The 26,224-nt window shown below is 41.7% G+C and overlaps 1 protein-coding gene across 4 annotated transcripts in view; it reads left to right on the top strand.

Annotated features, from left to right (window-relative positions):
- GRIN2B (glutamate ionotropic receptor NMDA type subunit 2B) overlaps window positions 1-26,224 on the top strand; it is a 423,666-nt gene that overhangs the window by 218,123 nt on the left and 179,319 nt on the right. For 2 of the 4 annotated variants that reach the window (XM_054444599.2, XM_054444600.2), the window contains one exon: window positions 11,022-11,620. In XM_054444599.2, the coding sequence (XP_054300574.1) occupies window positions 11,022-11,620 (599 nt within the window). Of the gene's footprint in view, window positions 1-11,021; window positions 12,481-26,224 lie in introns of those variants that run through there. The other 2 variants (XM_054444602.1, XM_054444601.1) reach the window with 1 other exon arrangement.

Raw genomic sequence — 26,224 nt, 5'->3', positions numbered from 1 at the left:
GCCTTTAATAAGTACTAGTATCTGATTATAATAGTATCTGATTATAATCTGATTATAAACCGTGTACTTCAGAGTCTGATGAGGAGGGGGACAAGAATAAGCCCCGAGTTTCCTTCTGTTTGAAATAACAAATGGCATTTTCTTTCGAAGACCTCTTTCTCTTCTTGTCAACTTTCATTAGAGGAAAAGTATCCAGGTGAAATGCCATCAACAACAGAAATGTTGGAGACCACTGAATGTGATTTGAAAGCAAACAAGTAAACAAATTTCAAAATAAAAATGAGTAAATAGGCCATTCTTTTACTTGCCAAGTTCTTATTTCTAGGAAAGATTTATTCTTATTTCCATTGACGTTGGTACCTCCCATGAGTGATTTCTGCTGCTTGTCCCGGCTTGCTCCATCTCCCAGAGTCAAGTTGAGATAGCAATAGCATTTCAGCTACCCAAGGTCCCACAGGGGAGAATGGCAACACTTGCTGGGCTAACGGTGTTAGCTGGTTAGAGCATTCTGTTGGGGTCTTTATTTGTGGAATTAGGACTGTGGAAAAAGGGAGGCAAAGAAGGAAGAGGTCACAGCCTGGGCTGCAGTGCTGATTGCAGCAAGGAGGGACAAGATGGGCTCCAGGAATGTTGACAAGGTTAGTACTGGTAAGTCAGAGGGGATGGGCTGGGCCAGAGAGAGTGTCTCTTGACTGTGTTGGCATCTGGATCCTTAGCATTCTGTACCTTCTAAACTAATATCCTTTTTTTTGTATGGATAGAGAAAAGGATAGGCTGTTTTCTAGGGCTGTGGACACAATTATGTGGTTAGAAGAGTAGTTTTCATGTGTTTCTCCCTGTATCAGGATAGGAGATGGGCATCCATCCTAGTGGACTGTGTTGCACTCTCAATGAAACTTCACATGTCCATTCCCAGGAGAGTTAGAGATCAAGAAAATGAAGGTAAGCAGTTAGAACCTCGGAAGTCTTAAACATCCATTTTTAGTGCTAATAACCAGCAGCCATAAATGAGCCATAGTAAAAGAAAGAGTTGAATAATTCTGGAAAAGGAGAGCAATTTTCAGTGTAAAGCAAACAAAGAAAAATCTCAAATAAACTTGGATGCAACCAATCAAACACTGAACACAATTTGTATTACAGGCCACGGTCTAGGGAGGGTCAGAAAGCTGGGAAAGATTGGACTTAACCCTGCCATGGGGTTGCCTGCCACAGGGTGGAGGTCAGCAAGCTCTGAGTCCCTATTTAAGAACAGATAACCCCCTTGGTGGGATTCAGGCTAGTGTGGGTATGCAGGAGTTTGACATAGTAATGGAAAAGGCAACACAGATGTGTTGACACTAATAATGCCCTAATCATCTCGTATAGAACAGGAAACAGTAGATGTGTCAGACCCCAGCTGGCATCTGTAGATACAGGAAGCCTAGCATCAAGGATTTAGGCAGCTTCTCATGGACTGTCCAATGTAGTCGGAGGCTCTGAATAAGGCTCCTCATCCACGGGAGACTGGAATAAAAATCAGAACATGAGGAAGTGATTTAGTCCTTTGGATTGGGTACGTGGGAGGCACATGAAAAGACAGGCTTCATCTGGGTGGCCATGTCTGAACCCAGCCAGGCTCACAATCAGTGCACCAATTCCTGGGCGTAAAAGCAGCCCAGCCAGCTTTAGAAGATGGTGTTGGTGAGGACAGTACTTGGCCCATCCTGGTTTAAAGATCAGAAGGCAGTACTTGGTGACTAAAGTCCAAAGTCTTATAGTTGAATGAAGCTGGGACATGCAGGTGCTGACAAGTGGTTGAAGATTTTTTTTTTTCTTAATCTGCCTCTGTGCAATTTTATTTTCATTTCTGGAGCCCTTCAAAATGCATTGCCTCTTTTAGATGGAGGACCAAATTGGTTTGGGAGATGTGAATAAATTCAAAGCTTCTTTGATTGTGAACAGCCGTACTTTGCTATATGTGAGGAAGTAGTGATCAGTTTTCCAATCTAGAGACCTAGAAAAACACATCACTGGATGTTTGGTGGGAAAAAAAAAAAAAAAAAAAAACTTTCTCAGAAAACTTCTTTCTGGATTTAGCCTTTGGAGACAATGGCTTGTTAATCTGTGGCCAAACAAGCATGACTGATCCACATTTTAAACTCAGCCATGCCTGATCTCTCACTCCATATGGAGCTGGGACAGAAGGGCAAAGAGCCCTTTGTTTCCCAGGGATCACTTGAAGAGACCCATGTGTACAAGCGAGATCACTGTATCTAGAACCAGTGCGTGTGTTATTTTCAACAACATATGAGGTACTAGCACTCATAGCTTAATCAAATATAAAATGCCTTTTCTACCCTTCCGCTTCTCTGCTCCCCTTGGTATATGAACGTGATGTTCTGATCAAATGTGTTTGAAGAGATGGGAATGTTAATTTATTTGAGACAAATGTCAACATCTTTACTCTGAAAAATGCTGCTAGTACGTCAAGTGCCATCACTGGCTTGCACTTAACTCTGCTCTTTAGTAATAATCACAGTTCTTTTGTAGATGCTGTCCTTTCGGCTTAAGTTAAACAAGATGATTTTGATGAGATAAGGCAATTTTGGATTTAGTATTTCATACCTAATAAGAAATGATGGCTGGGCGCAGTGGCTCATGCCTGTAATCTCAGCACTTTGGGAGGCTGAGGTGGGCGGATCATGAGGTCAGGAGATTGAGACCATCCTGGCTAACACGATGAAACCCTGTCTCTACTAAAAATACAGAAAATTAGCCAGTCGTGGTGGCGGGTGCCGGTAGTCCCAGCTACTCAGGAGGCTAAGGCAGGAGAATCACTTGAACCTGGGAGGTGGAGGTTGCAGTGAGCCGAGATTGCGCCACTGCACTCCAGCCTGGGTGACAGAGCTAGACTCCCTTCCAGAAAAAGAAAAAGATTCATCTTCCCTTTCGTTATTAGGTTTAGTTTTATGATGCCTTTCATTTTATTCTATAAATGCTCAGACCTATATTTGTGTTGACCACACTTGAGTTTATAAATTTAGTGTGATATTGATAACCCTACTACTTAATTAACACTTAGTTTAATATGTACACACCTTTTCTCTATTCATTTCATTTTTTTCCAAACTTTCCTATTTTCCTGCCTTCTTCCCTTGTGTTTATTTAAAAGTACATTTATTCAGTCACAGAACCTGATTGTTGCTGAACTTGTCAGCTTGCTCTTTTATAGAAAGGCACCTCTTAATAAAAATACAAGTCAGTCCATCTGAGAGTAGGTTTGATTGCTTTTAGGAAAGGAATTTTACTTTAAGATGAAATGAGACAGTCTTGTTAAGATTTTAGTGGTCCCGATACCTTACAAAGGGGCACAAACACATTCTCGAAGTGCTCTTACTATCCTGCAGGACCTTTGCTCCCTTACTTTAATTCTGTAATTCATTTAGGTATCTTAGTGATGGGGAATCTGCCTGTTCCTTCTTCTCCTCTTATTACACTTTCTGTTGTTTTCTTCTGGCTATAAAATTGTCTCTGTGGCCTAGAATATCAAGAATCTTGTAGACATTCTCAAAGTGAATGAATACCTTTAGTTTGTTTCTCTACGGTGGCTTAAATTTGGTGATTAAAGCACATCCAAAGAGACTCAGTCAGGGAGGAAAATGGGGCCAAATTCAAGTAGAAAGGACAATTATCTTCTGAAAGAACAAATAATAAAAAGAATGCTGGCTTCTGCGGAAGTTGTTTAGTTATCCAGAGTGGCTCTTAAACTTGCCAGATCTGCTTGAATTTCTTTGAAAACTCAGAATGTTCTCCTTTGTGTGCAAGGGTTTGAAGAAAAGAATGGGTCTGGCATTTAACAGGCAGGAAAGATCATGATTCTCTATCAATATGCTTCCATTGTGTGTTTCAGTCATGATATTTTTGATAAATGGTGAGGCTGGAGAACATCGGAAATTTTCCCTATCTTTCAAGACACTGCTCGCAAAACTCTGACACTATTCAAAGCCATGCTAAGGAGCTAACTCCAGCCTTAGTCACCAGAAAAAAAATGATGGTGTGGTATCAGAATTTCTAGTCATCAAAGGAGATGATCATTTAGGATTTGGTGAGTAGAGGAAAGTATTTCCCCTTATTTTGGGAGGAGAAAGAGATTTTTTGTCTCCCATATTCTGCTTCTACTCTGTGCTAAATGTGGAAGGAGTGAAGACGGAGTACTCAGAACTTCTCAAGACAGCTGGGTAACCCTGGCCTCTTAGCCCATCATTTCTACATTCGCCTTAATCTGATGGAGAAAGTCTCAGGGAAAGCCTACCAGTTCTAGAGTTTTTCAGACACAGATCCTCCTCAAGAACTGAATTTAGAAGAACAGAAGGAGAATTTTCTTTATTAATATAATAGGAAAGAGACTAGAGGAAAATCAGATTGATTTAATCTGAAACTATACTAGTGTCCTAACAGGACTATAATCCCTATGATATTATACAGTACTAAGATTTGAATAATGTGAAAGACTTTAAGATGCTGGAAAAATATAATCACAGTTGGATAGCCAACAAACATAAGTTAGATTTGAGAATATCTGGTTGCAGCATCCATGACCCCATTTAAAAAAATTCAAATATTTACTGAGAGCACCCTATGGGCCAGACCTCAATTCTAGGTGCTGGGTTATAGCAATGAACAAACACATACCGATCCCTGCCCTCCTGGTGCTCACATTTAATTGGGAAGAGGCAGGTGAGTTCATAATAAACCTGTCAAATAAGTAATCATGTAGTCCATCTGATGGTGAGAGATGCTATGGGAAAAAGAAAAAGCAAAGCTGGACAAGGGGATCAGATATGCCTATGAAAAGTGAGGACAGGCTTCAGCATTCCGTGGTGTGGTCAGGATTGAGAGCACTTTGTTGGGAAAGCAAGATTTTAGCAAAGACGTGGAAGAGGTGCATGTGTGATACCTGGATAGCTGGAGAAAAAGTGTTTCAGGCAGGGGAAATAGCTACAGCAAAGGCCTGGGGCAAGAATGTGTGAGTGTGTTCAATACAGATCGGAGTGCATGGAGCAGAGTGAGGGCCTGGGACCCGAGGGCCAATAGGGGGTCCAAATCAAGGGTGCTGGCTGTTTCTTTGTAGTACATTGGGGAGTCTTTGAGGGTTTGGGGTATAGAATAACATCTTAAGTTTACAAAAGTTCATCCTTCTTTGTTGAGCATTAGACTAGGGGGTCGAGACAGAGCCAGTGGTACCATCGAGCAGGCTCTTGCAGGGATTGGATGAAGAACATCAAATGTTGCTGGTAGATAAGGAGGACTGCAAGTGGACATTGGCGTTGTCAATATCAAAGTCACCTGCCTTTTACAAGAGGAGTTTCAGTGAAGTGGTGGGGTTGAAAGTCTAATTGGATTCAGTTTGTGAGAATGGGAGAAGAGGAATTAGGAGAAGTGAGTATAGATGATGCTTTTAAGGAGTTTGCTACAAAGGGATGTAAATAAGTGACGATAGCATTTTCTGCCCCTCTGGCTGGCTACAACAGGGATCCCCTCACATTTTGTAAAGCACAGTTTATGTATAACTTTTTAGGTGTGCCTTATTTCTATGAGGTAGATATGTGCCATCAGCATAAAAATTTGAAACTAGGCTGGGCGTGGTGGCTCACGCCTGTAATCTCAGCACTTTGGGAGGCTGAGGTGGACGGGTCACCAGGTCAGGAGATGGAGACCATCCTGGCCAACATGGTGAAACCCCATCTCTACTAAAAATACAAAAAAAATTAGCTGGGTGTGGTGGCATGCACCTGTAGTCCCAGCTACTCAGGAGGCTGAGGCATGAGAATTGCTTGAACCTGAGAGACAGAGGTTACAGTGAACCAAGATCATGCCACTGCCCTCCAGCCTGGCAACAGAGTGAGACTTCGTCTCAAAAAAAAAAAAAAAATTGAACTAGATGGCATGAACTAGATATCAAAAAATATTGAACTAGATATCAAATTCATTTCAGTTACTTTCCCACCCAGTAAACAAAACATCTACAATATTAATACAATGAACACTAGAAAAATGTTTCATGTGTCAGCTAGGGATCTAGAGATGAACAAGGTATAGTTTATACTCTTGAGAAACATTTTTAGTCAGATAAGGCAAGTATGCATGTTTACTGTGTAAGTATGATGACGGAGGCATGTACAAGATGTGGTAAAAGCAAAGGGGAGCTAGAACTAAGTTGACCAGGGCAAGTTAGAAAAGATGACATACGTAACAGACCTGACATTTGAATTGGGTCTTAAGGATAATCATAAAATTTTCCAGCCCATGTACTGGCAAAAATCCCTCTGTTAGATAATAATCCAGCTCTTGTTTGAATGCTTACAGTGACAGAGAGCTCACTACCTTAGGAGACCCATTCCATTTTAAGAACCTATAATTTTTGCAAATGCATTTCTTATATTGAGCCCAATAATGCCTTTTAATACTTCTACTCATTGTTCCCAGTTCTCGTCTCCTCTGAATTTAATGAGCAAAGATTTGTCTTTCTACCAAATAAGTCATTTCAGTATTTGAAAATAGATATGTTCTCTTTGAAGCAATTTCTTTTTGGTGTTGAAGAGGGGGAAATGGGTAGAGTCAGGTTCCCAGGAAAGCAGACTCTGAGCCTGAGGTTAGTGTGCAGAGGGTTTATTAGGGGGTGCTTTTGAGATCAGCACCGTGAGTGGGAAGGGAAGATTGGACAAGGCTGGACAGGAGAAGTGCAGGTGTGATGCAATTTTAATGGAAGCTTCAGAAATCCTGTGGGGGAATTCTGAAGATAAACTGACCCTTTGGAGTTGTCCAGAGTTAGGGCAAGAAGATTAGGTCTTTACACCTGTAACAGCCAGTCATTCAGTCCCACTTACCCCAGGAAAGGGATATGGCTTTGGGGAAGTGGGCTTTTTTAGCTGAGGCAGTCCCCAAAGGTGTTGAGTGGAAGCCCTATTGCCAGGGGCACTACCAGCCGCTGGGGCACTTAATCCTTTATTTCTGAAGTGGATCGATAAGGGATCTGGATGACACAGAAGAGAAATCTTAGGTACTGCTGATTTTTTAGGCAATTATTTTCCAAGGCAGATAATAAGATGAAAAAAGCACCTCTTTTTGTTTATTCTTATTAGCAAATAAACACCACAAACATCAAAATGCTGGGGGCCCCACATTATGGTTCTAGACTGTTAGGGTCTAGTGTACAATTCTCCCTTCCCTGTGCTGCTTATTTATCTCTGTTAGGATGGCCCTTTATATAGGAATATGTTAAAGATGCTCTTGAGGTGAGTTGAGGAAGTACACTCAGGTAATAAATTTGACTGGGATTATTCTCTAGGAGGAGACTGCTCCAAGGACCCCTGCATGCCAACATTTTGTAACGACAGTAGGAGATAAACATGTAAGTGGGGAAGCATAGTGAGCTACAAACAGAATTATATCTCTGTCCCTCATCCTCGATGACTTGTGGTAATCACAGTGCATTCTGGGTGCCTGCAAAGATGGATGTGTGGCCACCAGTCCTTTCTACTCGATGCACACATGAAGATTGCCCTTTGATTTGTGGCTATGGCCATAATTTGCAAAGCCTGTCACCATTTGCGACTTACAGCTAGACTAGAACTTTACTGAAAAAGAGCTGTCCCATTCCTGATCACTGTACACTATATTGATGTGTCAACTAAGTAAATAATAACTGGACTACTCATTATACCAGGAAACATTGGCCCAAGCTATTATTCTGTTTCTTGACTTCTGTTTGGCTTCATTAGCCTCCTTTGGGTGCCAGATAAAATGGTCATATAAAGCATCCTTATTTAATAAGGGCTTGGCAAAATAAAATGGTTGAGCTGGGCATTGATCGGGGCAGAGGATTCAGGAAAAGGATCAGATTGTGGAGAACAGTAGAACTAGAAGGTACGGTAAGGACGTAGTGGGGGATGATGGAGCCATATCAATTTTTCTCATTTCTCACTCTCATTATGCATTGGCTTCCTTCACACAGTAGCTAGCAGTGTCTTTACAAACCACTTGCAATTGGGGGAGAGAGAGTATTAAGAGAAGCCTAACAGAGGGGCGGGCCAAGTTGGTATTTAATAGATTGGTTTTCTTCTAAATTCAATCTAATTAACAAAGCCCATTTACTATGGACCCCCATGGCTTTTGTACCTCTTGCTATGTATTTGAGCCAGCTGTGGTTTCATAGCACATGAACTTTGCATCTATTCAAGAGCCTTCTTGTGATAAGATCTGTTCATTTATCACAGAATAGGTAGACCTGCTTTGTTTGCCGCTGGGATCCTTTTCATCCCAAGCTTGTACATCTTAAAACATATTGGAAAGTTTCTTCACTTTGCTATAACCACTGGGCTTGTAGAAGCTCATGTGATAATATTTCTCGTTTCGGAATCCCCCAGTTTTTCTTTAGCTGGAAGCATGACAGGAAAAACAAATGGGTGTCTCTTTAAAGTGACAGCTATTCTAGGGGTGTCACCTTGCCACTGGCCTTCCTTTCCTGTCGTTGTCCTGTAGGCCACTGACAATTCTTAGAATAAAATTGTATTACCCCAGATTCCCACTTGTCTCAGTCCTTTCAGGCTACTTATAAACTGAGTAACTTATAAAGAACAGAAATTTGGATGGGCGCAGTAGCTCACGCCTGTAATCCCAGCACTTTGGGAAGCTGAGGCAGGTGGATCACGAAGTTAGGAGTTCAAGACCAGCCCGGCCAAGATGGTGAAACCCCTTCTCTACTAAAAATACAAAAATTAGCCTGGCATGGTGGTGGGCGCCTGTAATCCCAGCTACTCGGGAGGCTGAGGCAGAGAATTGCTTGAACCCAGGAGGTGGAGGTTGCAGTGAGCCGAGATTGTGCCACTGCACTCTAGCCTGGGTGACAGAGTGAGACTCTGGGGGGAAAAAAGAACAGAAATTTATTTTTCACTTTTCTGGAGTCTGGGAAGTTCAAGATCAAGGTGCCAGTAGATTTGGTGCTTGGTGAGGGCTCAAGCCCTGACTCATAGAGAGTACCTTCTTGCTCTGTCCTCACAGGCTGGAAGGAGCAAGGCAGCTCTCTGGGGCTTCTTTAATAAGGGCACTAATTTCATTTATGAGGGCCTCACTCATCTCTTGATACCATCAGATACCATCACCTTGGGAGTCAGGATTTCAACGTATGAATTTGAGGAGGACGCAAACATTCTGACCAAAGTCCCACTGTGTTATTTAACCTAACAACAAGGTCAGCTTTGCCTAAGAGTTATACTCATGTAGTAGGAGAAGTCTAGGATAAGGGACTGGCCAGGGTTTGGAATAGATACACATGATATAATTATTCTATTTTGAATTCATTCCCTTTTTTCTACTCACCCATTCTTGGTGCCTCACCCTCCCTGCTTTTCTGAATTACATGATCCTATGAAGCCCCTCTTCAACTGTATCTTTAAGTCCAGAGAAGAGAGCGCTGGTGAGCACCATTTCACCCTTACCAGGAAAAATTACTCCTATATGACCAAGCATCCAGGGTTTCATTCTGGGTAGCCTGTGGAAAATGTGAAAAGTTCAAGCTGCGAGAACAAACAGCCCAGGCAGAGCCAGGGGCTGGCAGCTCTCATTGCCGAATCAGGATTTCTGGATACCAGCTGGATATTTCCCAATCTGTATTTTTTTCAATAAGGGGTGCCGAAGAAATGCTCAGCAATTTCTCAGCTGCACAACAATATGTTCCTGAACTAAGAAACCACTATGTAATTTTGTTTAAAAGCCCAGGTCTCTTGTAACTGTACTTTGAAGCTCTCATTGGGGGATAAGAAGGAACTGCCCCTTAGAAAACACACAGTTTTGTTAGCCTGGATTGCTGTAAAATGGAGATGAGCCATGGGATAGAAGATAGGGGGCACAGAGCAAGAAAAGACATACCATTACCCAAGAGGAAATCAGGGGAAATAGGAGGACAAGACTGAGAGGGTGTTCATTTTGTGTTTTCGGACTTATCTAGCTAAAGGTAGAGAGAAAATGCAGGACTTGATATCTCAGAACAGCAGGTGAAACACAGCTTAAAATGGGAGACATTTAAAATGGCTTCTCCCTGGAAAGGAAGGAGAAATCAGAAGACGCTCAAAATTGACAGAGGAGGGTGTGTGCAATACCCAGGTCAAACCAAGACCTGTGGTGTCCTGTAGGTCAGAGAAAGAGCATATCTTCTATATGTCTGAAGTAAAGCTTAATCAGATATGAGTTCAAATGACAATAATTTTAACTTGCAGCTTAGACATACTGTTTGAGCCTTATTCTGTTCTGCATATATTATTATCAGAGTAGAAGTTAGAGAGCAAACTAAATGTGATATTAATTTAACATTTATATGTTTATAGAACATATAGTGATCCAATTTCATACTACATATACTTCTCCCTGATATCTGTACCCGAGTACCATTCACCTTCTGGACCACTGAGCTTATCTCACCTCCATAGATAGGTTTATGTGTAGATCAATGACATTTTTGGATTATGCACTCTGTGACTGAGTGATACACATTCACAAGCAAGAAATCCAAAAGCCTTGAAAAATGGAAAGTATGTATGTGTGTGTATGTCTGTGTGGGCACGTGCATTTGTGTTTGTATAGCTCATTTGACAACAAAACCTGACCTGAACTGGCGTGAGGCCGTTTAGAGCCTTTATTCTACGCTATGTGACTCTTCATATGTTTTGCTATAGAAATATTAACATATTTGATTTTAGGGAGCTTCCCTAGGCTCTGGCAGTAACCCCAAGGATTTCAGACAAGGCAAGTATAGACATAGGCTGATTTTCTGTAAAGTCTAGGAGACAATTTTAGGAAGAAAGGTATTACAAATGTCTGCAATTTAAATATTTAAAAATATTTATTGTAAATACAAACTTGTAAGGCATTATATAAAAATAAGTAATGAATACAAATCTTTGTACCCACTTGGTTCAAAATCTCCATTACCATCTTTGGTTTGATTTTTTTCTCTCTTCCTTTTTTTTGTCCTGTTCTTTTTCTAGGATGAATCCTCCATGTTCTTCCAGTTTGGCCCATCAATTGAACAGCAAGCTTCCGTAATGCTCAACATCATGGAAGAATATGACTGGTACATCTTTTCTATCGTCACCACCTATTTCCCTGGCTACCAGGACTTTGTAAACAAGATCCGCAGCACCATTGAGAATAGCTTTGTGGGCTGGGAGCTAGAGGAAGTCCTCCTACTGGACATGTCCCTGGACGATGGAGATTCTAAGATCCAGAATCAGCTCAAGAAACTTCAAAGCCCCATCATTCTTCTTTACTGTACCAAGGAAGAAGCCACCTACATCTTTGAAGTGGCCAACTCAGTAGGGCTGACTGGCTACGGCTACACGTGGATCGTGCCCAGTCTGGTGGCAGGGGATACAGACACAGTGCCTGCGGAGTTCCCCACTGGGCTCATCTCTGTATCATATGATGAATGGGACTATGGCCTCCCTGCCAGAGTGAGAGATGGAATTGCCATAATCACCACTGCTGCTTCTGACATGCTGTCCGAGCACAGCTTCATCCCTGAGCCCAAAAGCAGTTGTTACAACACCCATGAGAAGAGAATCTACCAGTCCAATATGCTAAATAGGTGAGTGTGGAACAGAGGGCACATTGATGGTGGAGATGAGAGGGGAGCTTCAAAGACTGGGGTTGGAAGTTCAGAAACTGCAGGAAGAACAGTTCAAGATGGTAGCAGGTTGAAGCCTGGCCTTGGGCATGGCAATTGGTCATGATTGGGGAAGTGTTTTGGATCCAACCTTGCCAAAACAACTTTCATTTATTGAGCACTTATTATGTGTTAGATGTTACTCTAAGGGTTTTGCATGTTTGGTTTCATTTGATCCTCAAAATAACTCTATAAGTCAGGTTTTAACAATTGTTTCTATTTTACAATATGAAAGAATAGGCTTGGAGGCGTAAATTATACAAAGTCATGTTGCAAGTGAATGGTCAGTTTGGAGTTGAACCTAGGCCTCTCTGATCTGTAAGTACTACTTGATCACAAAGAAAGATGCAGGAGACTTAGAAATAAGGGAGGACCAGTCCACTTACCTTTGGAATGTTGCCATATTGTAGTAAGATTGAAGAACAGGTTATGTGGATCTGTAGTCATATGAAGGATATTCTTCCCTTAAAGAAACAGGCTTGGTTTTTGTCTCTTGCTTCTCCAGCCTCTGCCTTTAAGGGTGAGGATGCTGCTATAGAGGTGGCTTTTATAGTTACTCTTAGTCTGGTTTGTTTAGCAAGCCCTCACCTTGCATAACCCAGCCATGACTGCAGTACATCCTCCGTGGGGTATTAAATGACTATGTGGGGTAGAAGATTCTATACTATACTTTCGTGGTTTTATTGTTTGTATAAAACTTATATGTAAGTACATTATAAAAATTCAAACTAAATAGAATATAAAGAAGTGTGTTTTAAAAATAAAAGTGATCTTAAATCCAACTAATTGGAGATAATCATTGTAGAAATAATTCGTGAACAGCTTTCTAGATATCTGTCTGTGCATGTACATTTAAATGGATATAAATATACAATGTTACATATATGGAAATATAAGTATACTTGCTGTTCAATAGCTTGATTTCTTTCATTCAACAATGTTTTGGACATCCATTTGAAATTATTTTTAATTGTATTAAGACGTACAGAAAGGTATTCAGAAAAACTTAATGCATACTCAGGTACTCACTATCTAGCTTAATAAATAAAATATTAAAAGGTGTACTTGGGATGTTAAAAAACATATAGTGGAGGTTGAGTGGGTAACTTCTAGCAGGGAGCTGGACTGCAGTCTGTAGAGTACAGCTTCAATTCAGGGTTGAAACTCAAACCAAGTTCACAGTAGTTATATCTGTGATCCAATCTTGATATTCTTCCACCATCAACTCTCTAGAGGTTCCTCTTTCCATCATCCCTAGGTATTGCCCTTGCTTGGTACAGATTGTCTTGGTTTTTCTTCTACCTCTCTGGTTTCCTTCTATTCCAGTTCCATCTGGGGCTCCTTAGCACAGTCCTGTTTTATGCATCCCTTAAATATGGGCACTTCTTGGGGTTCTGTCCTAGACCCTCTTCCTTTCTCATCCATTCCCAAGGATACAATTAATGTCTGTATATTTTCCAAAGTGACATCTCTGGTTGCAACTTCTCCCTTGAGCTCTAAATTTGTATTCTTAGTTGTGGCCAGATATGTTTCTTTGGATTCCATGGGCACTTCGAACTCACAGTATCCAAAGCTGAACTTCTGTCTCTTCTCCCACTAGTCTCCCACCCTCTCCTAGCCAAATCTGTACTGCTTGTCAATGATGTCTTCTATTACAAAGTTACCTAAAATAAAAATTTCCTAGATGCCCTTGGTTCCATATCCCTGACACCTCATAGTCAATCATACTGTTTGCCCTGGATTTTAGTCTCCCCATACCTCTGGAATGCCGTTCTTGTTTTCGTCTCTCCTACATCATCCCAGTCCATTTTTTCTCACGTGCATTACTGTAGGGCTTCTTACATGATCTTCCTCCTCCAAGTTCTGCTGCTTTTCAATTTACATTGCAGCCAGGGTGATCAAAATTAAAAATGTGATTTCATCATTCTCTTGCTTAATACCTTGCAGAGGCTTTTCATTGCTCCTTTAATGAGGTCCATTCTCCTTAATATGGTTTATAAAGACTTCAGCCTCATGGGACCTGCCTATCTTTCCAAAATTCTCTCATGCTCTTCTCTGCCTTGCATGCTACCTTCCTGCAACACTGAACTTAGTTCTTCAAAAACACCACGCTCTGTCTTGCTTCCAGCTCTTTCCTCTGTCTGTCTTAAACTTACTCTCCAGCTTGCCCCTTCCCACCAAACACAGGTGCCGATGTTCCCTTACCTGCCTCATGCTCTTCATTTGTCAGATTCCTCAGGCTTCAGTCTTGGCATTACTTCTGCTGGGAAGTCTTTCCTGAGCTTCGGAATAAGATTACTGTATTATATGCCTTCACTACATCTTGTACTTTTCCGATAAAGCCACTCTTCAAACTGTGGCAATTGCATGCTGTATTATCTCCCTTCCCTGTGAGCTCTGTGAGAGTAGTGACCTTCCCATAGCACTCATTTCTCTGACCCCATTTCCTGCACAATGCATGGCACAGGGAAGTGAATGACGCCCTCCAAGACTCAGTGCACACCTGCTCTGCAGGAGCCTTCCCGTTCTGCTCTGTTCTTGCAAGATAATAAAGATTCCCTTGAAAAATGTACTGTTGATTCAGTTCTGTAGCTTTGGTTTTCCTCCCACTGCTTTTCGTGTTAAATTCAAATCTGATTCAGATTATTTTCCCAAATGTTTGCTAATTAAAACCAAAGCTAACAATGAAGGACTACTGAGACTAAAACATCTGCCCAACAACACGAAGAAATCAAGTGAATGTTACCTTAAAGCTCATAAATATGGCCCAGGAATGCCTACTTTTAACTTAAAACTTCTGCTGGGTAAACATTGATCTGCAGATATTATTATTTCCTGCTTGGCTTATGTTACATTACAATGTAAATATCATCTCTGAAGCCTGATTTCTAACCACATATCTCTGAAATCGCAATTGGTTTTAACCTTTGTTGCCATCTCTCTGAGGCCTGAGATGCTCCCTTGTGGCCACCCAGGAAGGTGGCCCTACTCAGTCCTAGAGGCCCACATCCGTCTTTTCCAGTGTAGCAATCCTACAGGGAATAAGGATTATTATTCATCAATTCCTCAGGCACCAGTGTAGAGCAGAGAGACTGAGAGAGAGAGGGAGTCCAGCTTCACTTGATTTCCCAAATGTACTGCTTAAGAAGTGTCTTCAGATTTACCTACCTACTTCTCCACTAAAGCATTTCCTCTGCAAACTGCCCCAGTTCCCTGCCTTTACTTGGGTTCTGCATCTGCCTGCCCGCTGGACATCTCTTGGATGTCTCCTTTGTCCATACACCTGCATTCTTCCCTTATCTCCATTGTCTTTCTTTTCCTTCCTCTCCATCCAAATACATCTTCTTCTGGTTCTTGAATGTAACCCCTGCCTGTCTTGAGAATATTTTAGTATAGTTTCCTATCAGGATCCAGAAAGGATTGGGGTTGACTAACAGGGTTTATAGAGTTAGACCCAAGTCTGCAGTTTTATCACCAGGCACAGCACGCTCAAAAGCAGCAGTGGAATCAATTAGGCACATTCAGTTCAAGCTCCTCCTACTTACCCTGCTCTGAAATCAGACTCTCCACCCCCTTCAGAGCTCTGGTCTCACTAGGGTCACTCTTTTAAATAACAAACCAAGCAGCCACACCATTTAGCCACAGCAGGAAATCTTTGCAAATAAAATTGCTGCAAATGGCTGGTTGTTTTATAAGGATGACTTTTCCTTCGGCCTGCTGTTCTCCTCTCAGCAACTGCAGTAGGGAGGAAGGCTCTCTGGGAGATTTCTGGGAGTGGTCCAGCCCCAGGATGACACTAGGGATGTAGGGTTAGGAAAGTGGCTTCTCCTCTCACCTTCTGAAAAGGCAGTAGCATCCATAGGCCCCTTTTCCTGCTAGAAGCATTGTAGGGGGAGGTACAGCTCTCATGCACACCTATCCACATTGCAGCTTTCTTTCTATGTGGGGAAAGTTCCTAAGTCTACACTTAGGGGATGGAGAGAAGAGGTTATATGATATACCTGAATCCCAAAGAGAGACATGTATTTGAAGTGATTCACTTGTTAGTTACCAAAGGAAGAATATATTTTTATGGCATAAAATCCTTCTCCGGGAGGATCCTTAAATGCGCTATTTCAATTCACTATCAAATGAACATTACTTATCAGGTGTTAATCCAAATTCCTCACTGATAACTTCTTAACTCCTTGAAGCTTGGCCTGTTATAGACTTAGTGATTATCTCAGATAGCTTCTGGGTTGCCTGGAGGAGGCATTTTGCCAGGGTTGCAAGAAAAATACTTAAGCCAAGTTAAATTTGAATTTCAGATAAAAAATGAATAATTTTGTTAGCACAAGTCAATACTAAATATTGCATGGGACATATTTATACCAAATGAATATTTGTTATTTATCTGAAATTCAGTTTTCATGGGGCTCTTGTAGTTTTATTTGCTAAATCTGGCAACCCTACTTTGAATACATATAAAAATTAATTTTCTGTTGGGACTTCATAGCATTCATTTGTGCCTTATTAATAAATATAGTACAATGCCCTATACTATAGCCCAAGACATGCTAAGAGAGTTTTATTCCAATTGATAACTTTATTTGATTGAAAGAGCTGGAGAATTTCTTATGCTATATATTCTCTAAGGGAAGAATTTTCTTGGTTCTTGAGAAAAGTCTAAAAACCTTTTGGTACCAGATGATCTGAAAATGTTTAGAAAATGATTAGGTAAGTTTTCCAAACCCATCTTCATTCCCCTGAGCTGGGAAGAAATTGTGAGTTATTAGGAGGCACCTGTCTACATTTTTCATTTATCATTTCTCCAAGGAGCAGTTAGTGGTTATTTTCCTTCTCTATGTACTCTGTAATCTCTGATGGTCTGTTTCTGTCACTCACGTGATGGTACACCTGCCATGTACCTCTGTGCTCTCTTTCTGTCCTGAGAGCCCGCTGCTTCTCTTCATACAGAGCTACTTTTGGAACTTGTAGAAAGAACGGATGCTATTTGAGATAGATGGATCTTAATATAGCAAACCCCTTATGAATCTTGCCTAATTACTTTTCCCCAGGGTCTTTAGTTTTTCTACTCAACATTTGTTTCCTCCTTCCCTAAATTCTTCTTTCCCAGTGAAAGTTGCCATCTCAAAAGCCTGGGTTGTCCTGGCCCAGCCTTTGAGGGATGGGGAAGAGTGACTTTGAATAACTGATGTGAAAAAAAGTACTTTGTTAGGTTCTTAATGAAAGAGCTGTGATAAGCTCAATCTTCCTACAACCTTGAGGCAAATTCCCCATCTCTGGAACCAATGTATGAGCCAGATTGTTCCCATGGGATCCTTATTTGACTTTTGGCCTGGAAAGTGCTGAAAGGTTAAAAAATAAATGAGGAATTGAGTCAATTAGTTTTTAGGCATTATGGGCAAGAGCTGCTTGTTCATTACCCATCTTTTATTTGTTATTAAATGTTCGATGAGTGCCAGCACAGGAAGATTTATGGTAACGCAAACATATGTTATAGGTTCACTTCACTTAATCTAATTTATAGTGAAACAACCAAAAGGTTACATGAATGCATAGTAATAAGCGGTATAGCTGGCACAGTGGCCTTTCATCTTATTAAAGAAGTGCACCAGAGTCTAAGGAAAGCTACATTTTTATGTATATGCACAAAAATGCACATTTTAATGCAAAATATTTAGTAAAATGACACACACCTGTAAATAGAGGGAGGGAATGACTTTATCTGCTCAGTAGTGTAAAAGGATATATAAGTTGGGAAAAATAATTGAAGAACCTAATAATTATCCTAAAAGATACATTCAATGCTTATTGTAGTTCAGGCATAACAACGCATGTGTTAGGTGTGTACGGAACAATCATTGAATGGGAGGACGATTCAAACTCTTCTGTTTTCCTCTAGTCTTTCACATTCCTCAGATCAGACATATAGACGGTCATTTCAGTAAGTGTTTGTTGCTTCTTCTCCCTGAACTCAAACTTGTGAAAGGCATTTTCAAGTATTTTTAACACTAAGACCCCCTACAGTATTCTTTCCTTAATCACTATTTAATTCTGTGGCTGACTTCTAAGATTTAAAACTCACCCGTAATATAGGTGGTGGTTTTTTTTCTTTGTCTCTTTTTTGTTATTCTTCCTCTTCCTCTTTCTCCCCCCTTTTATTTTTCTCTTCGCCTTCCTCCTTTTTGCATTTCCATAAAGTCCAAAATGGATTCCTATAGTCCATTCTGCATTGCTCTAAAGGAATACTAAAGGCTGGGTAATTTATAAAGAAGTTTATTTGGCTCACAGTTTTGCAGGCTGTACAAGAGGCATGGTGCCAACATCTGCTTCTGGTCAGGGCCTCAGGAAACTTCCACTCATGGTGGAAGGTGGAGGGAGGCAGGCATGTCACATGGTGAGAGAGAAAGCAAGAGAGTGAAGGGAGGAAGTGCCAGTCTCTTCAAATAACCAGCTCTCACGTGAATTAATAGAGTGAGAACTCACTCATGACCATGGGCAGGGCATCAAGCCATTCATGAGGGATCCACGTCTGTGACACAAACACCTCCCACTGGCTCAATCTCCAGCACTGGGGTCACATTTCAACATGAGATTTGGCGGGGACAAACATCCAAACTATATCACTCCTTTAAAAAATTAGTATGATTTGGAGGAGAGGGCAGGGGATACAGAGGGTGAGTGAGTGGGAAAGAGTTACATTTAACCGAGGACAGTGAGTGGGGTGGAGAATGCATATCTGTGCAGGGGAACAAGATACAGATGGAATATGGTCTATGGGAAGGAATAGGATGGTCTTGAAGGCAGAAGCAAACCCGAGAAGGGCAATGGCTCTCAGTGGAGAAAGCAGACAAGCCTCCTTCTGAAAACAGATTCTGCCTCAGAAAGGACGTGGGTTGGTGACAATGGCACGGGTTAAAAAGCGGGTCATAGGTATATATTTAAATCAGCCCCAGTTGTCAGCCAGGCTGCGAAAGTTATGAACTCCAACATTAGTTGCCTTTTTGAGTACTTACTGCATCCCCAGCGCTGTGCAGTTACCTAATTTGATCCCTGCAAAAATCCTGATGCAAATGTCCTCGAGAGATATTCCCTGATTACCCTGTTTAAAAGGGCAACTTGTATTCCCCACCCTCCCAAGCACTCTCTGTCTCTTTCTCCTGCTTTATTTTTTGACATAGCACTTATCTGATATACTGTATAAATTGTATTTTAAAATATTTTGTTGTCTCCCTCCTCCCAGTAGAAATCATGCTCAATGAGAGCAAGGTGTTTTTTTTAACCTTTGTATTCTCAGCACAGTGCCTGATATGTAGGCAATTGATAAATATTTATCAGATAAAAAAGCAGGAATGAAAAAACAGGAATCATTATTCTCATTTTATATGTTTTTAAGGAACCCGAGGCCCAGGGATCCCCAGCTCAGGCTGTGTGATGCCAGACTGGCCTGATCTGCCTTGGGGGTCCTGGATTTCAGCTCCTCACTGTGCAGCACATTAAGGAAGCTTTAAAGAAAGCTCAGCTTTCCTTAGCATCAGAGCATTAGAGCTGGAAGAGTCTTTAGTGCTCATCTAATCCAACCCTTTCAATGCATGTCTTCTTAATGAATAGATGGTAGGATGGAATTTACATATGTGAAAACAGAGTCTCAGAGCGGTCACTCCTCTGTTGGAGGCTGGGCAGGCACAGAAGCCAGGTGTCCTGATGGCAGGAGCAGTGCTCTTTGCTAGAGCATGCTGCCTCTCCACTGCTTGGCCATGTCCTTAGAAGGGCTGGCAGGCAGCCAGGGCTTTGCTGTTAACCTTTGCCCTGGCCTGCCAACGTCCCCACGGCTCTTGCTCCCTTGGTTCTTACCTAGACAAGGATGTGAATTCACAGTTAATGGGAATTGAAGCTGATATTATTTAGGAATTGAGTGGGAGTTGTTTCTCCATCTGCTCTCTCTTCCCACCAGAGGATAAAGGCTGCCTGGGTGGGGATAAGGATGGGGATGAGTTGCCAGAAAGCTGGAGTGCTGTCATTTCTGGTTACAGACATGGACTGGAAGCCTGAGTGAGGGCTGGACCACAGCTGTGCAAGGTCAACTTAACTAACATGAGCTTCCCGAGAGCAGAGATGGTTGTGTGGCTTTTATATCTACATGAGATCTTGCACAATTTAAATAGATAATGGTTTGAGTCTTTCTCTTTGTTTCCTCTCAAATGATGCTGTCAGGGATGCATAGGTGGTCATGTTCTGGAGAAAATTCTCCAGGATCTGATGTGGCCAATAAGGATTTGGAAGCAGCAGGGCATTTAGGATGACTGCCGATAAGGATTTGGAAGCAGCAGGGCATTTAGGATGACTGCTGAGGGATCTGAATAGCACTCTAGATAGGGCAGGGGAGAAGCCAAGGAAGATATGTGGCAGGAGCTAGCAAGAGAAACTTCCCTCGGCTTTCAGAAATTTTTGGTGGCGCGTCCTCTTCCGGGAGGACATGGTGGGGTTAGCTCGCCCAGACTGGCACCAGTCTCCAAGCTGAGCTGGCTGGTCACACATGAAGGAACTGCTGCTGACAGATTAGGGCTTCCCGCTGCTGAAATCTGTTCCCTCTTGTCCAGCTTCCAGCAGCAGCAGCCGGCCGGGGGCTGCCTACAGCTTCCCTCAATGCCCAGGCCTTTTCTTTTCCTCATTCATTACTTCTCCACACCCCACCCTCTGTCTTTCTTTATTCTTTTCTGTCTCTTTCTCTATTGGGTGTTTTGTTCATTGATCTTTTGCTGCCCCTCTCTTCTTTAGCCAGCTTTCATTTAAAGCTTTTAAAGCCTTTCTTGCCTTTACCTTTCTATGTTCATAAATGACCGTCTGTGGAAATCTTGCACGCACACACTCGTATTCATGTGTGCATGTATTCCTCATCCAGACAGCACCTATTTACGTATATTTGCATTTGTCAGGTGAACAGAGAATTAAGAAAACTGGATAAAACACTTTTATATGTTACATTTCTCTAATTCTTTCTATTGCTGAGACTATTTAGATCATTACATGGGAAGGGTTGAATATCGGATAGAAGTTGGGAGGAATTCTTAAAAAATGGCTTGCCTGGAATTAGCTCTGATTAATATCAAGTAAATATTTCCTTCCAATCTGATTCCGTTGTTAAAGTCTTGATGGCTGTAAGGATGGTCACTAAATATCCCTAGTACATTTATTGTTTGGGCAAAGGAGGGAAACTTAGTAGTCAAGTGGTTTCATATATTTTTGATGAGCTTATGAATGAATCTTCTTTTTCTAAAGTTAAGTTCTCCCCTGACAAGCAACAGGAATAGCCATGGAAACCACCCTGTGACAATATGATATTCATTGTAAGTGGTCCTTTTCACAATTTTCCAAAAGAGATTATAGATAGGGTCCAGATGGAGATAGGTGTCAAAATACATTTAGTGTTAGACAAAAAACCCAATGATCAAAAATTTTGTTGTTCATCATCATGGCTAATAATGATGATGATAAAAGTGAGGATTTTCATACAGATAATCTTCTTGTATATCGTCTCACTAAATCATTATAACAAACATGAAGGCATCTTTTATTCACTGCAAGGATTGGCTGCGGACATCAACAGAGAAACCTCACATACTTGCTTCCTTTTTGTTTTCTCAGAGGTATTTCCAGACACTCTCACTGACTTTCTTCTTCCCCTGCTTGAAAAAAAATCTTTCAGGCACTTTTGTTTAGGCAAAAACAGCACAACAGAGCATTATTATATTATAGTTCACTATTACACAGATCTTAATAATGTGTCAAATTTCCCTCATTATTGACTATAGAGGACAAGGTGTGCGTGTATGTGTGTGCATATTAGAGACTATGACTCAAAATAGTGGACTCCACAGGCTACACGGGGACATTGTCCTCACTTCTGTCACATGTGCTCACATGTGTTCACATGGAGACTTGGCTCTTTTACCTAAAGGACAGGAGGTCACATATTCAACAACCTGACGTATCTAGAACATAACCAACAGTCATGAAGAAAGCAGAAAAGGGCTCTGAGCTAAAATCCCTGACGCAAAACTCTTGCCCTAAAATGACTGCTGTTTCTTGTCATACAGAGTGTCGCTCAAAGCACATTCACTTTAATTTTACACATACTTCTAAGAAGCCTGTGGGCAGTTGGGTTATCTATGGTGTGGAGTCCCAGTAACCCAGTTTAAATGAGATACGTGAGCAAAGTTAGGTGGTCTGTCCAGAGCTGGGATGACAGCTGCATGTCATCAGGACCCAGATGCCTGCTAGCTTTCCACTCTTTCATCCACTGGGTATGTCCTTCATCTCCGTGCCTAAGATGGTTGCTGGAACTCCAGTTTCAAGCAGCAGCTTGAAGTTAGAAAGGAAGGAAGGTAAATCCTTTCCCTGTTTAGGAAATTCCCCTGAAGTCCCACACTTTGCTTATAGTCTACTGGTTGGAAATCAGTCAATGGCCACTGCTAGCAATGAGGAAAATTGGGAAATATAGCTTAGTTTAGTTTTTAACCTGGGCAGTAATGTGCCCAGTTAAAAATCAAAGTTCTAAGCTGGGCGCAGTGGCTCATGCCTCTAATCCCAGCACTTTGGGAGGCTGAGGCAGGCAGATTACCGGAGGTCAGGGGGTTGAGACCAGCCTGGCCAACACAGTGAAACTCCATCTCTACTAAAAATACAAAAATTAACCAGGTATGGTGGTGTACATCTGTAATCCTAGCTACTTGAGAGGCTGAGGTAGGAGAATCACTTGAACCTGGGAGGTGGAGGTTTCAGTGAGCCAAGATCATGCCACTGTACTCCACCCTCGGCAACAGGGCGAGACTCTGTCTCAAAAACAAAAAAACAAAACAAAAAAAAACAAAGTTCTGTTAACTAGTGAGAGAGGGCCGAGGCCATATCTTTGGTAGACAACTTTGAGATATTTGTTTATATGATTTCCTAGATAACAACAGCTTAGGTATAACAGACATGATGATGGGGATCAGATAGGCAAACCAACAGCATTAATAAATAACAGAATGGAAAAGAGTAGAAGATATTAGAAAAATCCAGCAGAAAACCTTGAAAAGCAGAGTTGTCTAACACCATTTGGGGAGAACTGTCATCTATACCCCAGAAAGCGTATACCCCACATAAACAGGAAGGGGATCATCACACTCTGGGGACTGTTGTGGGGTTGGGGGAGGGGGGAGGGATGGCATTGGGAGATATACCTAATGCTAGATGACGAGTTAGTGGGTGCAGTGCACCAGCATGGCACATGTATACATATGTAACTAACCTGCACATTGTGCACATGTACCCTAAAACCTAAAGTATAATAATAATAAATTTAAAAAAAATCCCTGTATAGCAAAAAAGCATAGTCATTGTTAAGTCATCAATAAGAGCTTAAATTATATTGATTATCTTAGGTATAAAAAGTCAGAGAACTCTGTAATGCCCTTCTGAAATTTTCCATTAAAATGCTTCCTATAATCAAGAAAAAGCCTGTACTTTAAAATACTAAGCTTCAGCAATTTAGAAAATTTATTTTTAAAAAAGATTATTGAGTGAATACTATGTGCCAAGGGCTTTATATAGCATAATTTAAGCTTAAAAGTATTGTACAGGGATGTGATTGCCTCCAATTTTTAGATAAAGCAACTGAGATTGCCCGAGTGAGGTAGCTCACACCTGTAATTTCAGCACTTTGGGAGGCTGAGGCAGGTAGATCACTTGAGACTAGCTTGGACAACATGGCAAAAACCCCGTCTTTATAAAATACAGAAATATTAAATTAGCCAGGCATGGTGGCATGCACCTGTAGTCCCAGCAACCTGGGAAGCTTAGGTGAGAATCACTTGGGCCCAGGAAGATAGAGGCTGCAGTGAGCCATGATCATGCCACTGCACTCCAGCCTGGGTGAAAGAGCAAGACCCTGTCTCAAAAAAATAAAAAGCAACAACAAAAAACCCCAAACCCCTTGAGATCCAGAAAGATTAAGTCTTTTGCTTACTTTGGGTTTCAAACTCAAATTTTTATGAATTCCAGGCGTACTTTGCCCCATGTTGTCCATCTGTCTATGTCCTTTGCTGAAGAGGTTGAATGAATTAGGCATGACTCACATGTATATAAACATATCATTAACCTGTGGGACAGGGTGGTTTGGTAATAAAGAGTTTCCTGGCTGGGCAAGGTGGCTCACGCCTGTAATCCCAGCACTTTGGGAGGCCAAGGTGGGTGGATCATGAGGTCAGGAGTTCAAGACCAGTCTGGACAAGATAGTGAAACCCTGTCTCTACTAAAAATACAAAAAAAATTAGCCGGGCGTGGTGGTGGATGCCTGTAATCCCAGCTACTTGGGAGGCTGAGGCAGAGAATTGCTTGAACCCGGGAGGTGGAGGTTGCAGTGAGCTGAGATCACGCCACTGCACTCCAGTCTGGGCGACAGAGTGAGACTCCATCACAATAAAATAAAATAAAATAAAATAAATAAAATAAGAGTTTACTTTCTTGGATTCTCTGCTATTTCTTGCCCTAAAGACTAGACCATGATAAATCCAGAATCAGCCTGGGAGTGGCATCCAGGACACACATGGTAAAGACTTCCCACACTGAACCTGCTCATCTCACTCTCTGTCCTGAAGTGTGCCCATCTCTACTTGCTGGTCTTGCTCTGATCTTGCTGATACCTCCCTTTTCCTAATGGGAAGGAGGATTATTTTTTCTTGTCCTATTTGCAAATCCTTTAACCCATAGGGGAAAAAACAACAACTTGTAGTCTTTGCATACCTGAAAAATCCTTGGAACTGAAGCGGGTGGAGACTTTCTGGTCTACAACCTGCCAAGGTTCAGGGAGATTATAGATGCATTGAAAGTACTGTCAGGGACATGCAATAGAACAAAACAAGACCTTGGCCTCTGCCATGAGTTACACATGTCCTCCAGTACCACTCTTCATTTTTGACAGTTCAGATAAGTTTGGATTTGTTTAAACCTTGTATTCAGCTGGAGATTGGAGAAAAGTTAAAAAAAAAGAAAAAGAAAATGCTATTAGAAATGAAAGAAATGGGACATGTGGGGCCCACTTTTCTTCACTTCACAAAATTACATTCATTCTTAATTCACTGAGTGACACATCCAGTAGGAATGTGGACTCCCCTATTCTGTATGTACTAAACCCTGTGCCGGATGCTGGGGATACAGGCAATACATAGCATTCATCTGATAGTCTTCACAAGGGGTGGAGAGTCCACAGATGCTTTTAGTTTGCTGTTTAGACTTCTTTTTCTTGAAATACAAAGTGAATTGCCTAAAAGGCTAGCAGAATGAGCTTCAGGAACAAAGAATTTCAGAATGTCAGTGAAAACCATCACGAATTTCCTGGTACCTCTGATCCAAGGCCATGGAGGATCCTTTCTGATAGACACTAGGAGAGTGGAATTCAAGAGAAGGGAACCATTCCAATACAGCTGATTCTAGTTTGATTCTCTAATCTCATTGTCTCAGTTTATTGGCCACCTGCAAACTCAAAACTTCATGAAAGAATATTCTTTGGGAATAGACCAGAGTCCCCTTCCCCCACGTGCATACACCCGCACTTTGTGGGCTCACTCACTAAGTTTAAAAATAGGAACCATGGTGTTGCCATGACTCCCAGTGCTACTCAGCAGCGTTCCTTTTCCCTTTGATGTGATTCCACTTCATAGCATGGTTTAGTGAGAATCTGGCTCAGAGCGGCCTCTAGTGGCTCAATCCTTAGGGACGCACTTCCTTCCCCGAACATTCAGCCCAGTTCCAAAATTAACCACCTTAGCCAAGTTGAACACTTGTGTGTTTAGAACCATTCTCCATGCGATCAACTATTTTTTTTTCAGAATCTGTCTTTCTCATCAGCCACAAGTATTACACCGGGGAGTACCTACTGAGTGCTCAGAACTGTGGGGAACAGCCCAGGTGTTCACCATCTCGCTGGCCAGGAAAGACTTGCATTCCCCAAGCATTTGGTGAACAGTAGAGAGCAGTGGCAGGGAAGCTATGTGGTAGAGGCAGTAATGATGAATAAAGTAATCCCAGTAAAATAGGTTGGTTAGGATCATCAGAAGTCAGCTTTTTTTTTTCTTTTCTTTTTTTCTTTTTCTTTTTTTTTTTTTTTTTGAGATGCAGTTTCACTCTTGTTGCCCAGGCTGGAGTGCAATGTTGCAATCTCAGCTCACCACAACCTCCGCCTCCTAGGTTCAGCGATTCTCCTGCCTCAGCCTCCCAAGTAGCTGGGTAGCATGTGCCACCATGCCCGACTAATTTTGTATTTTTAGTAGAGACAGGGTTTTTCCATGTTGGTTAGGCTGGTCTGGAACTCCTGACCTCAGGTGATCTGCCTGTCTTGGCCTCCCAAAGTGCTGGGATTACAGGCGTGAGCCACCACACCCAGCCACATTTTTCTTTTTCAGATACAAGAGTCTTCTAAAATGTATCACCTGATACTGACTCAACAGCCTCAGGGATGTATTGACGTGCTGACTTCCTCCCGTG

Source organism: Pongo pygmaeus, chromosome 10, assembly GCF_028885625.2.
Source record: "Pongo pygmaeus isolate AG05252 chromosome 10, NHGRI_mPonPyg2-v2.0_pri, whole genome shotgun sequence".
Classification (NCBI taxonomy): domain Eukaryota; kingdom Metazoa; phylum Chordata; class Mammalia; order Primates; family Hominidae; genus Pongo; species Pongo pygmaeus.
The sequence above is the reverse complement of the archived record's forward strand: the minus strand, read 5'-3'. Positions and strand labels throughout refer to the sequence as shown.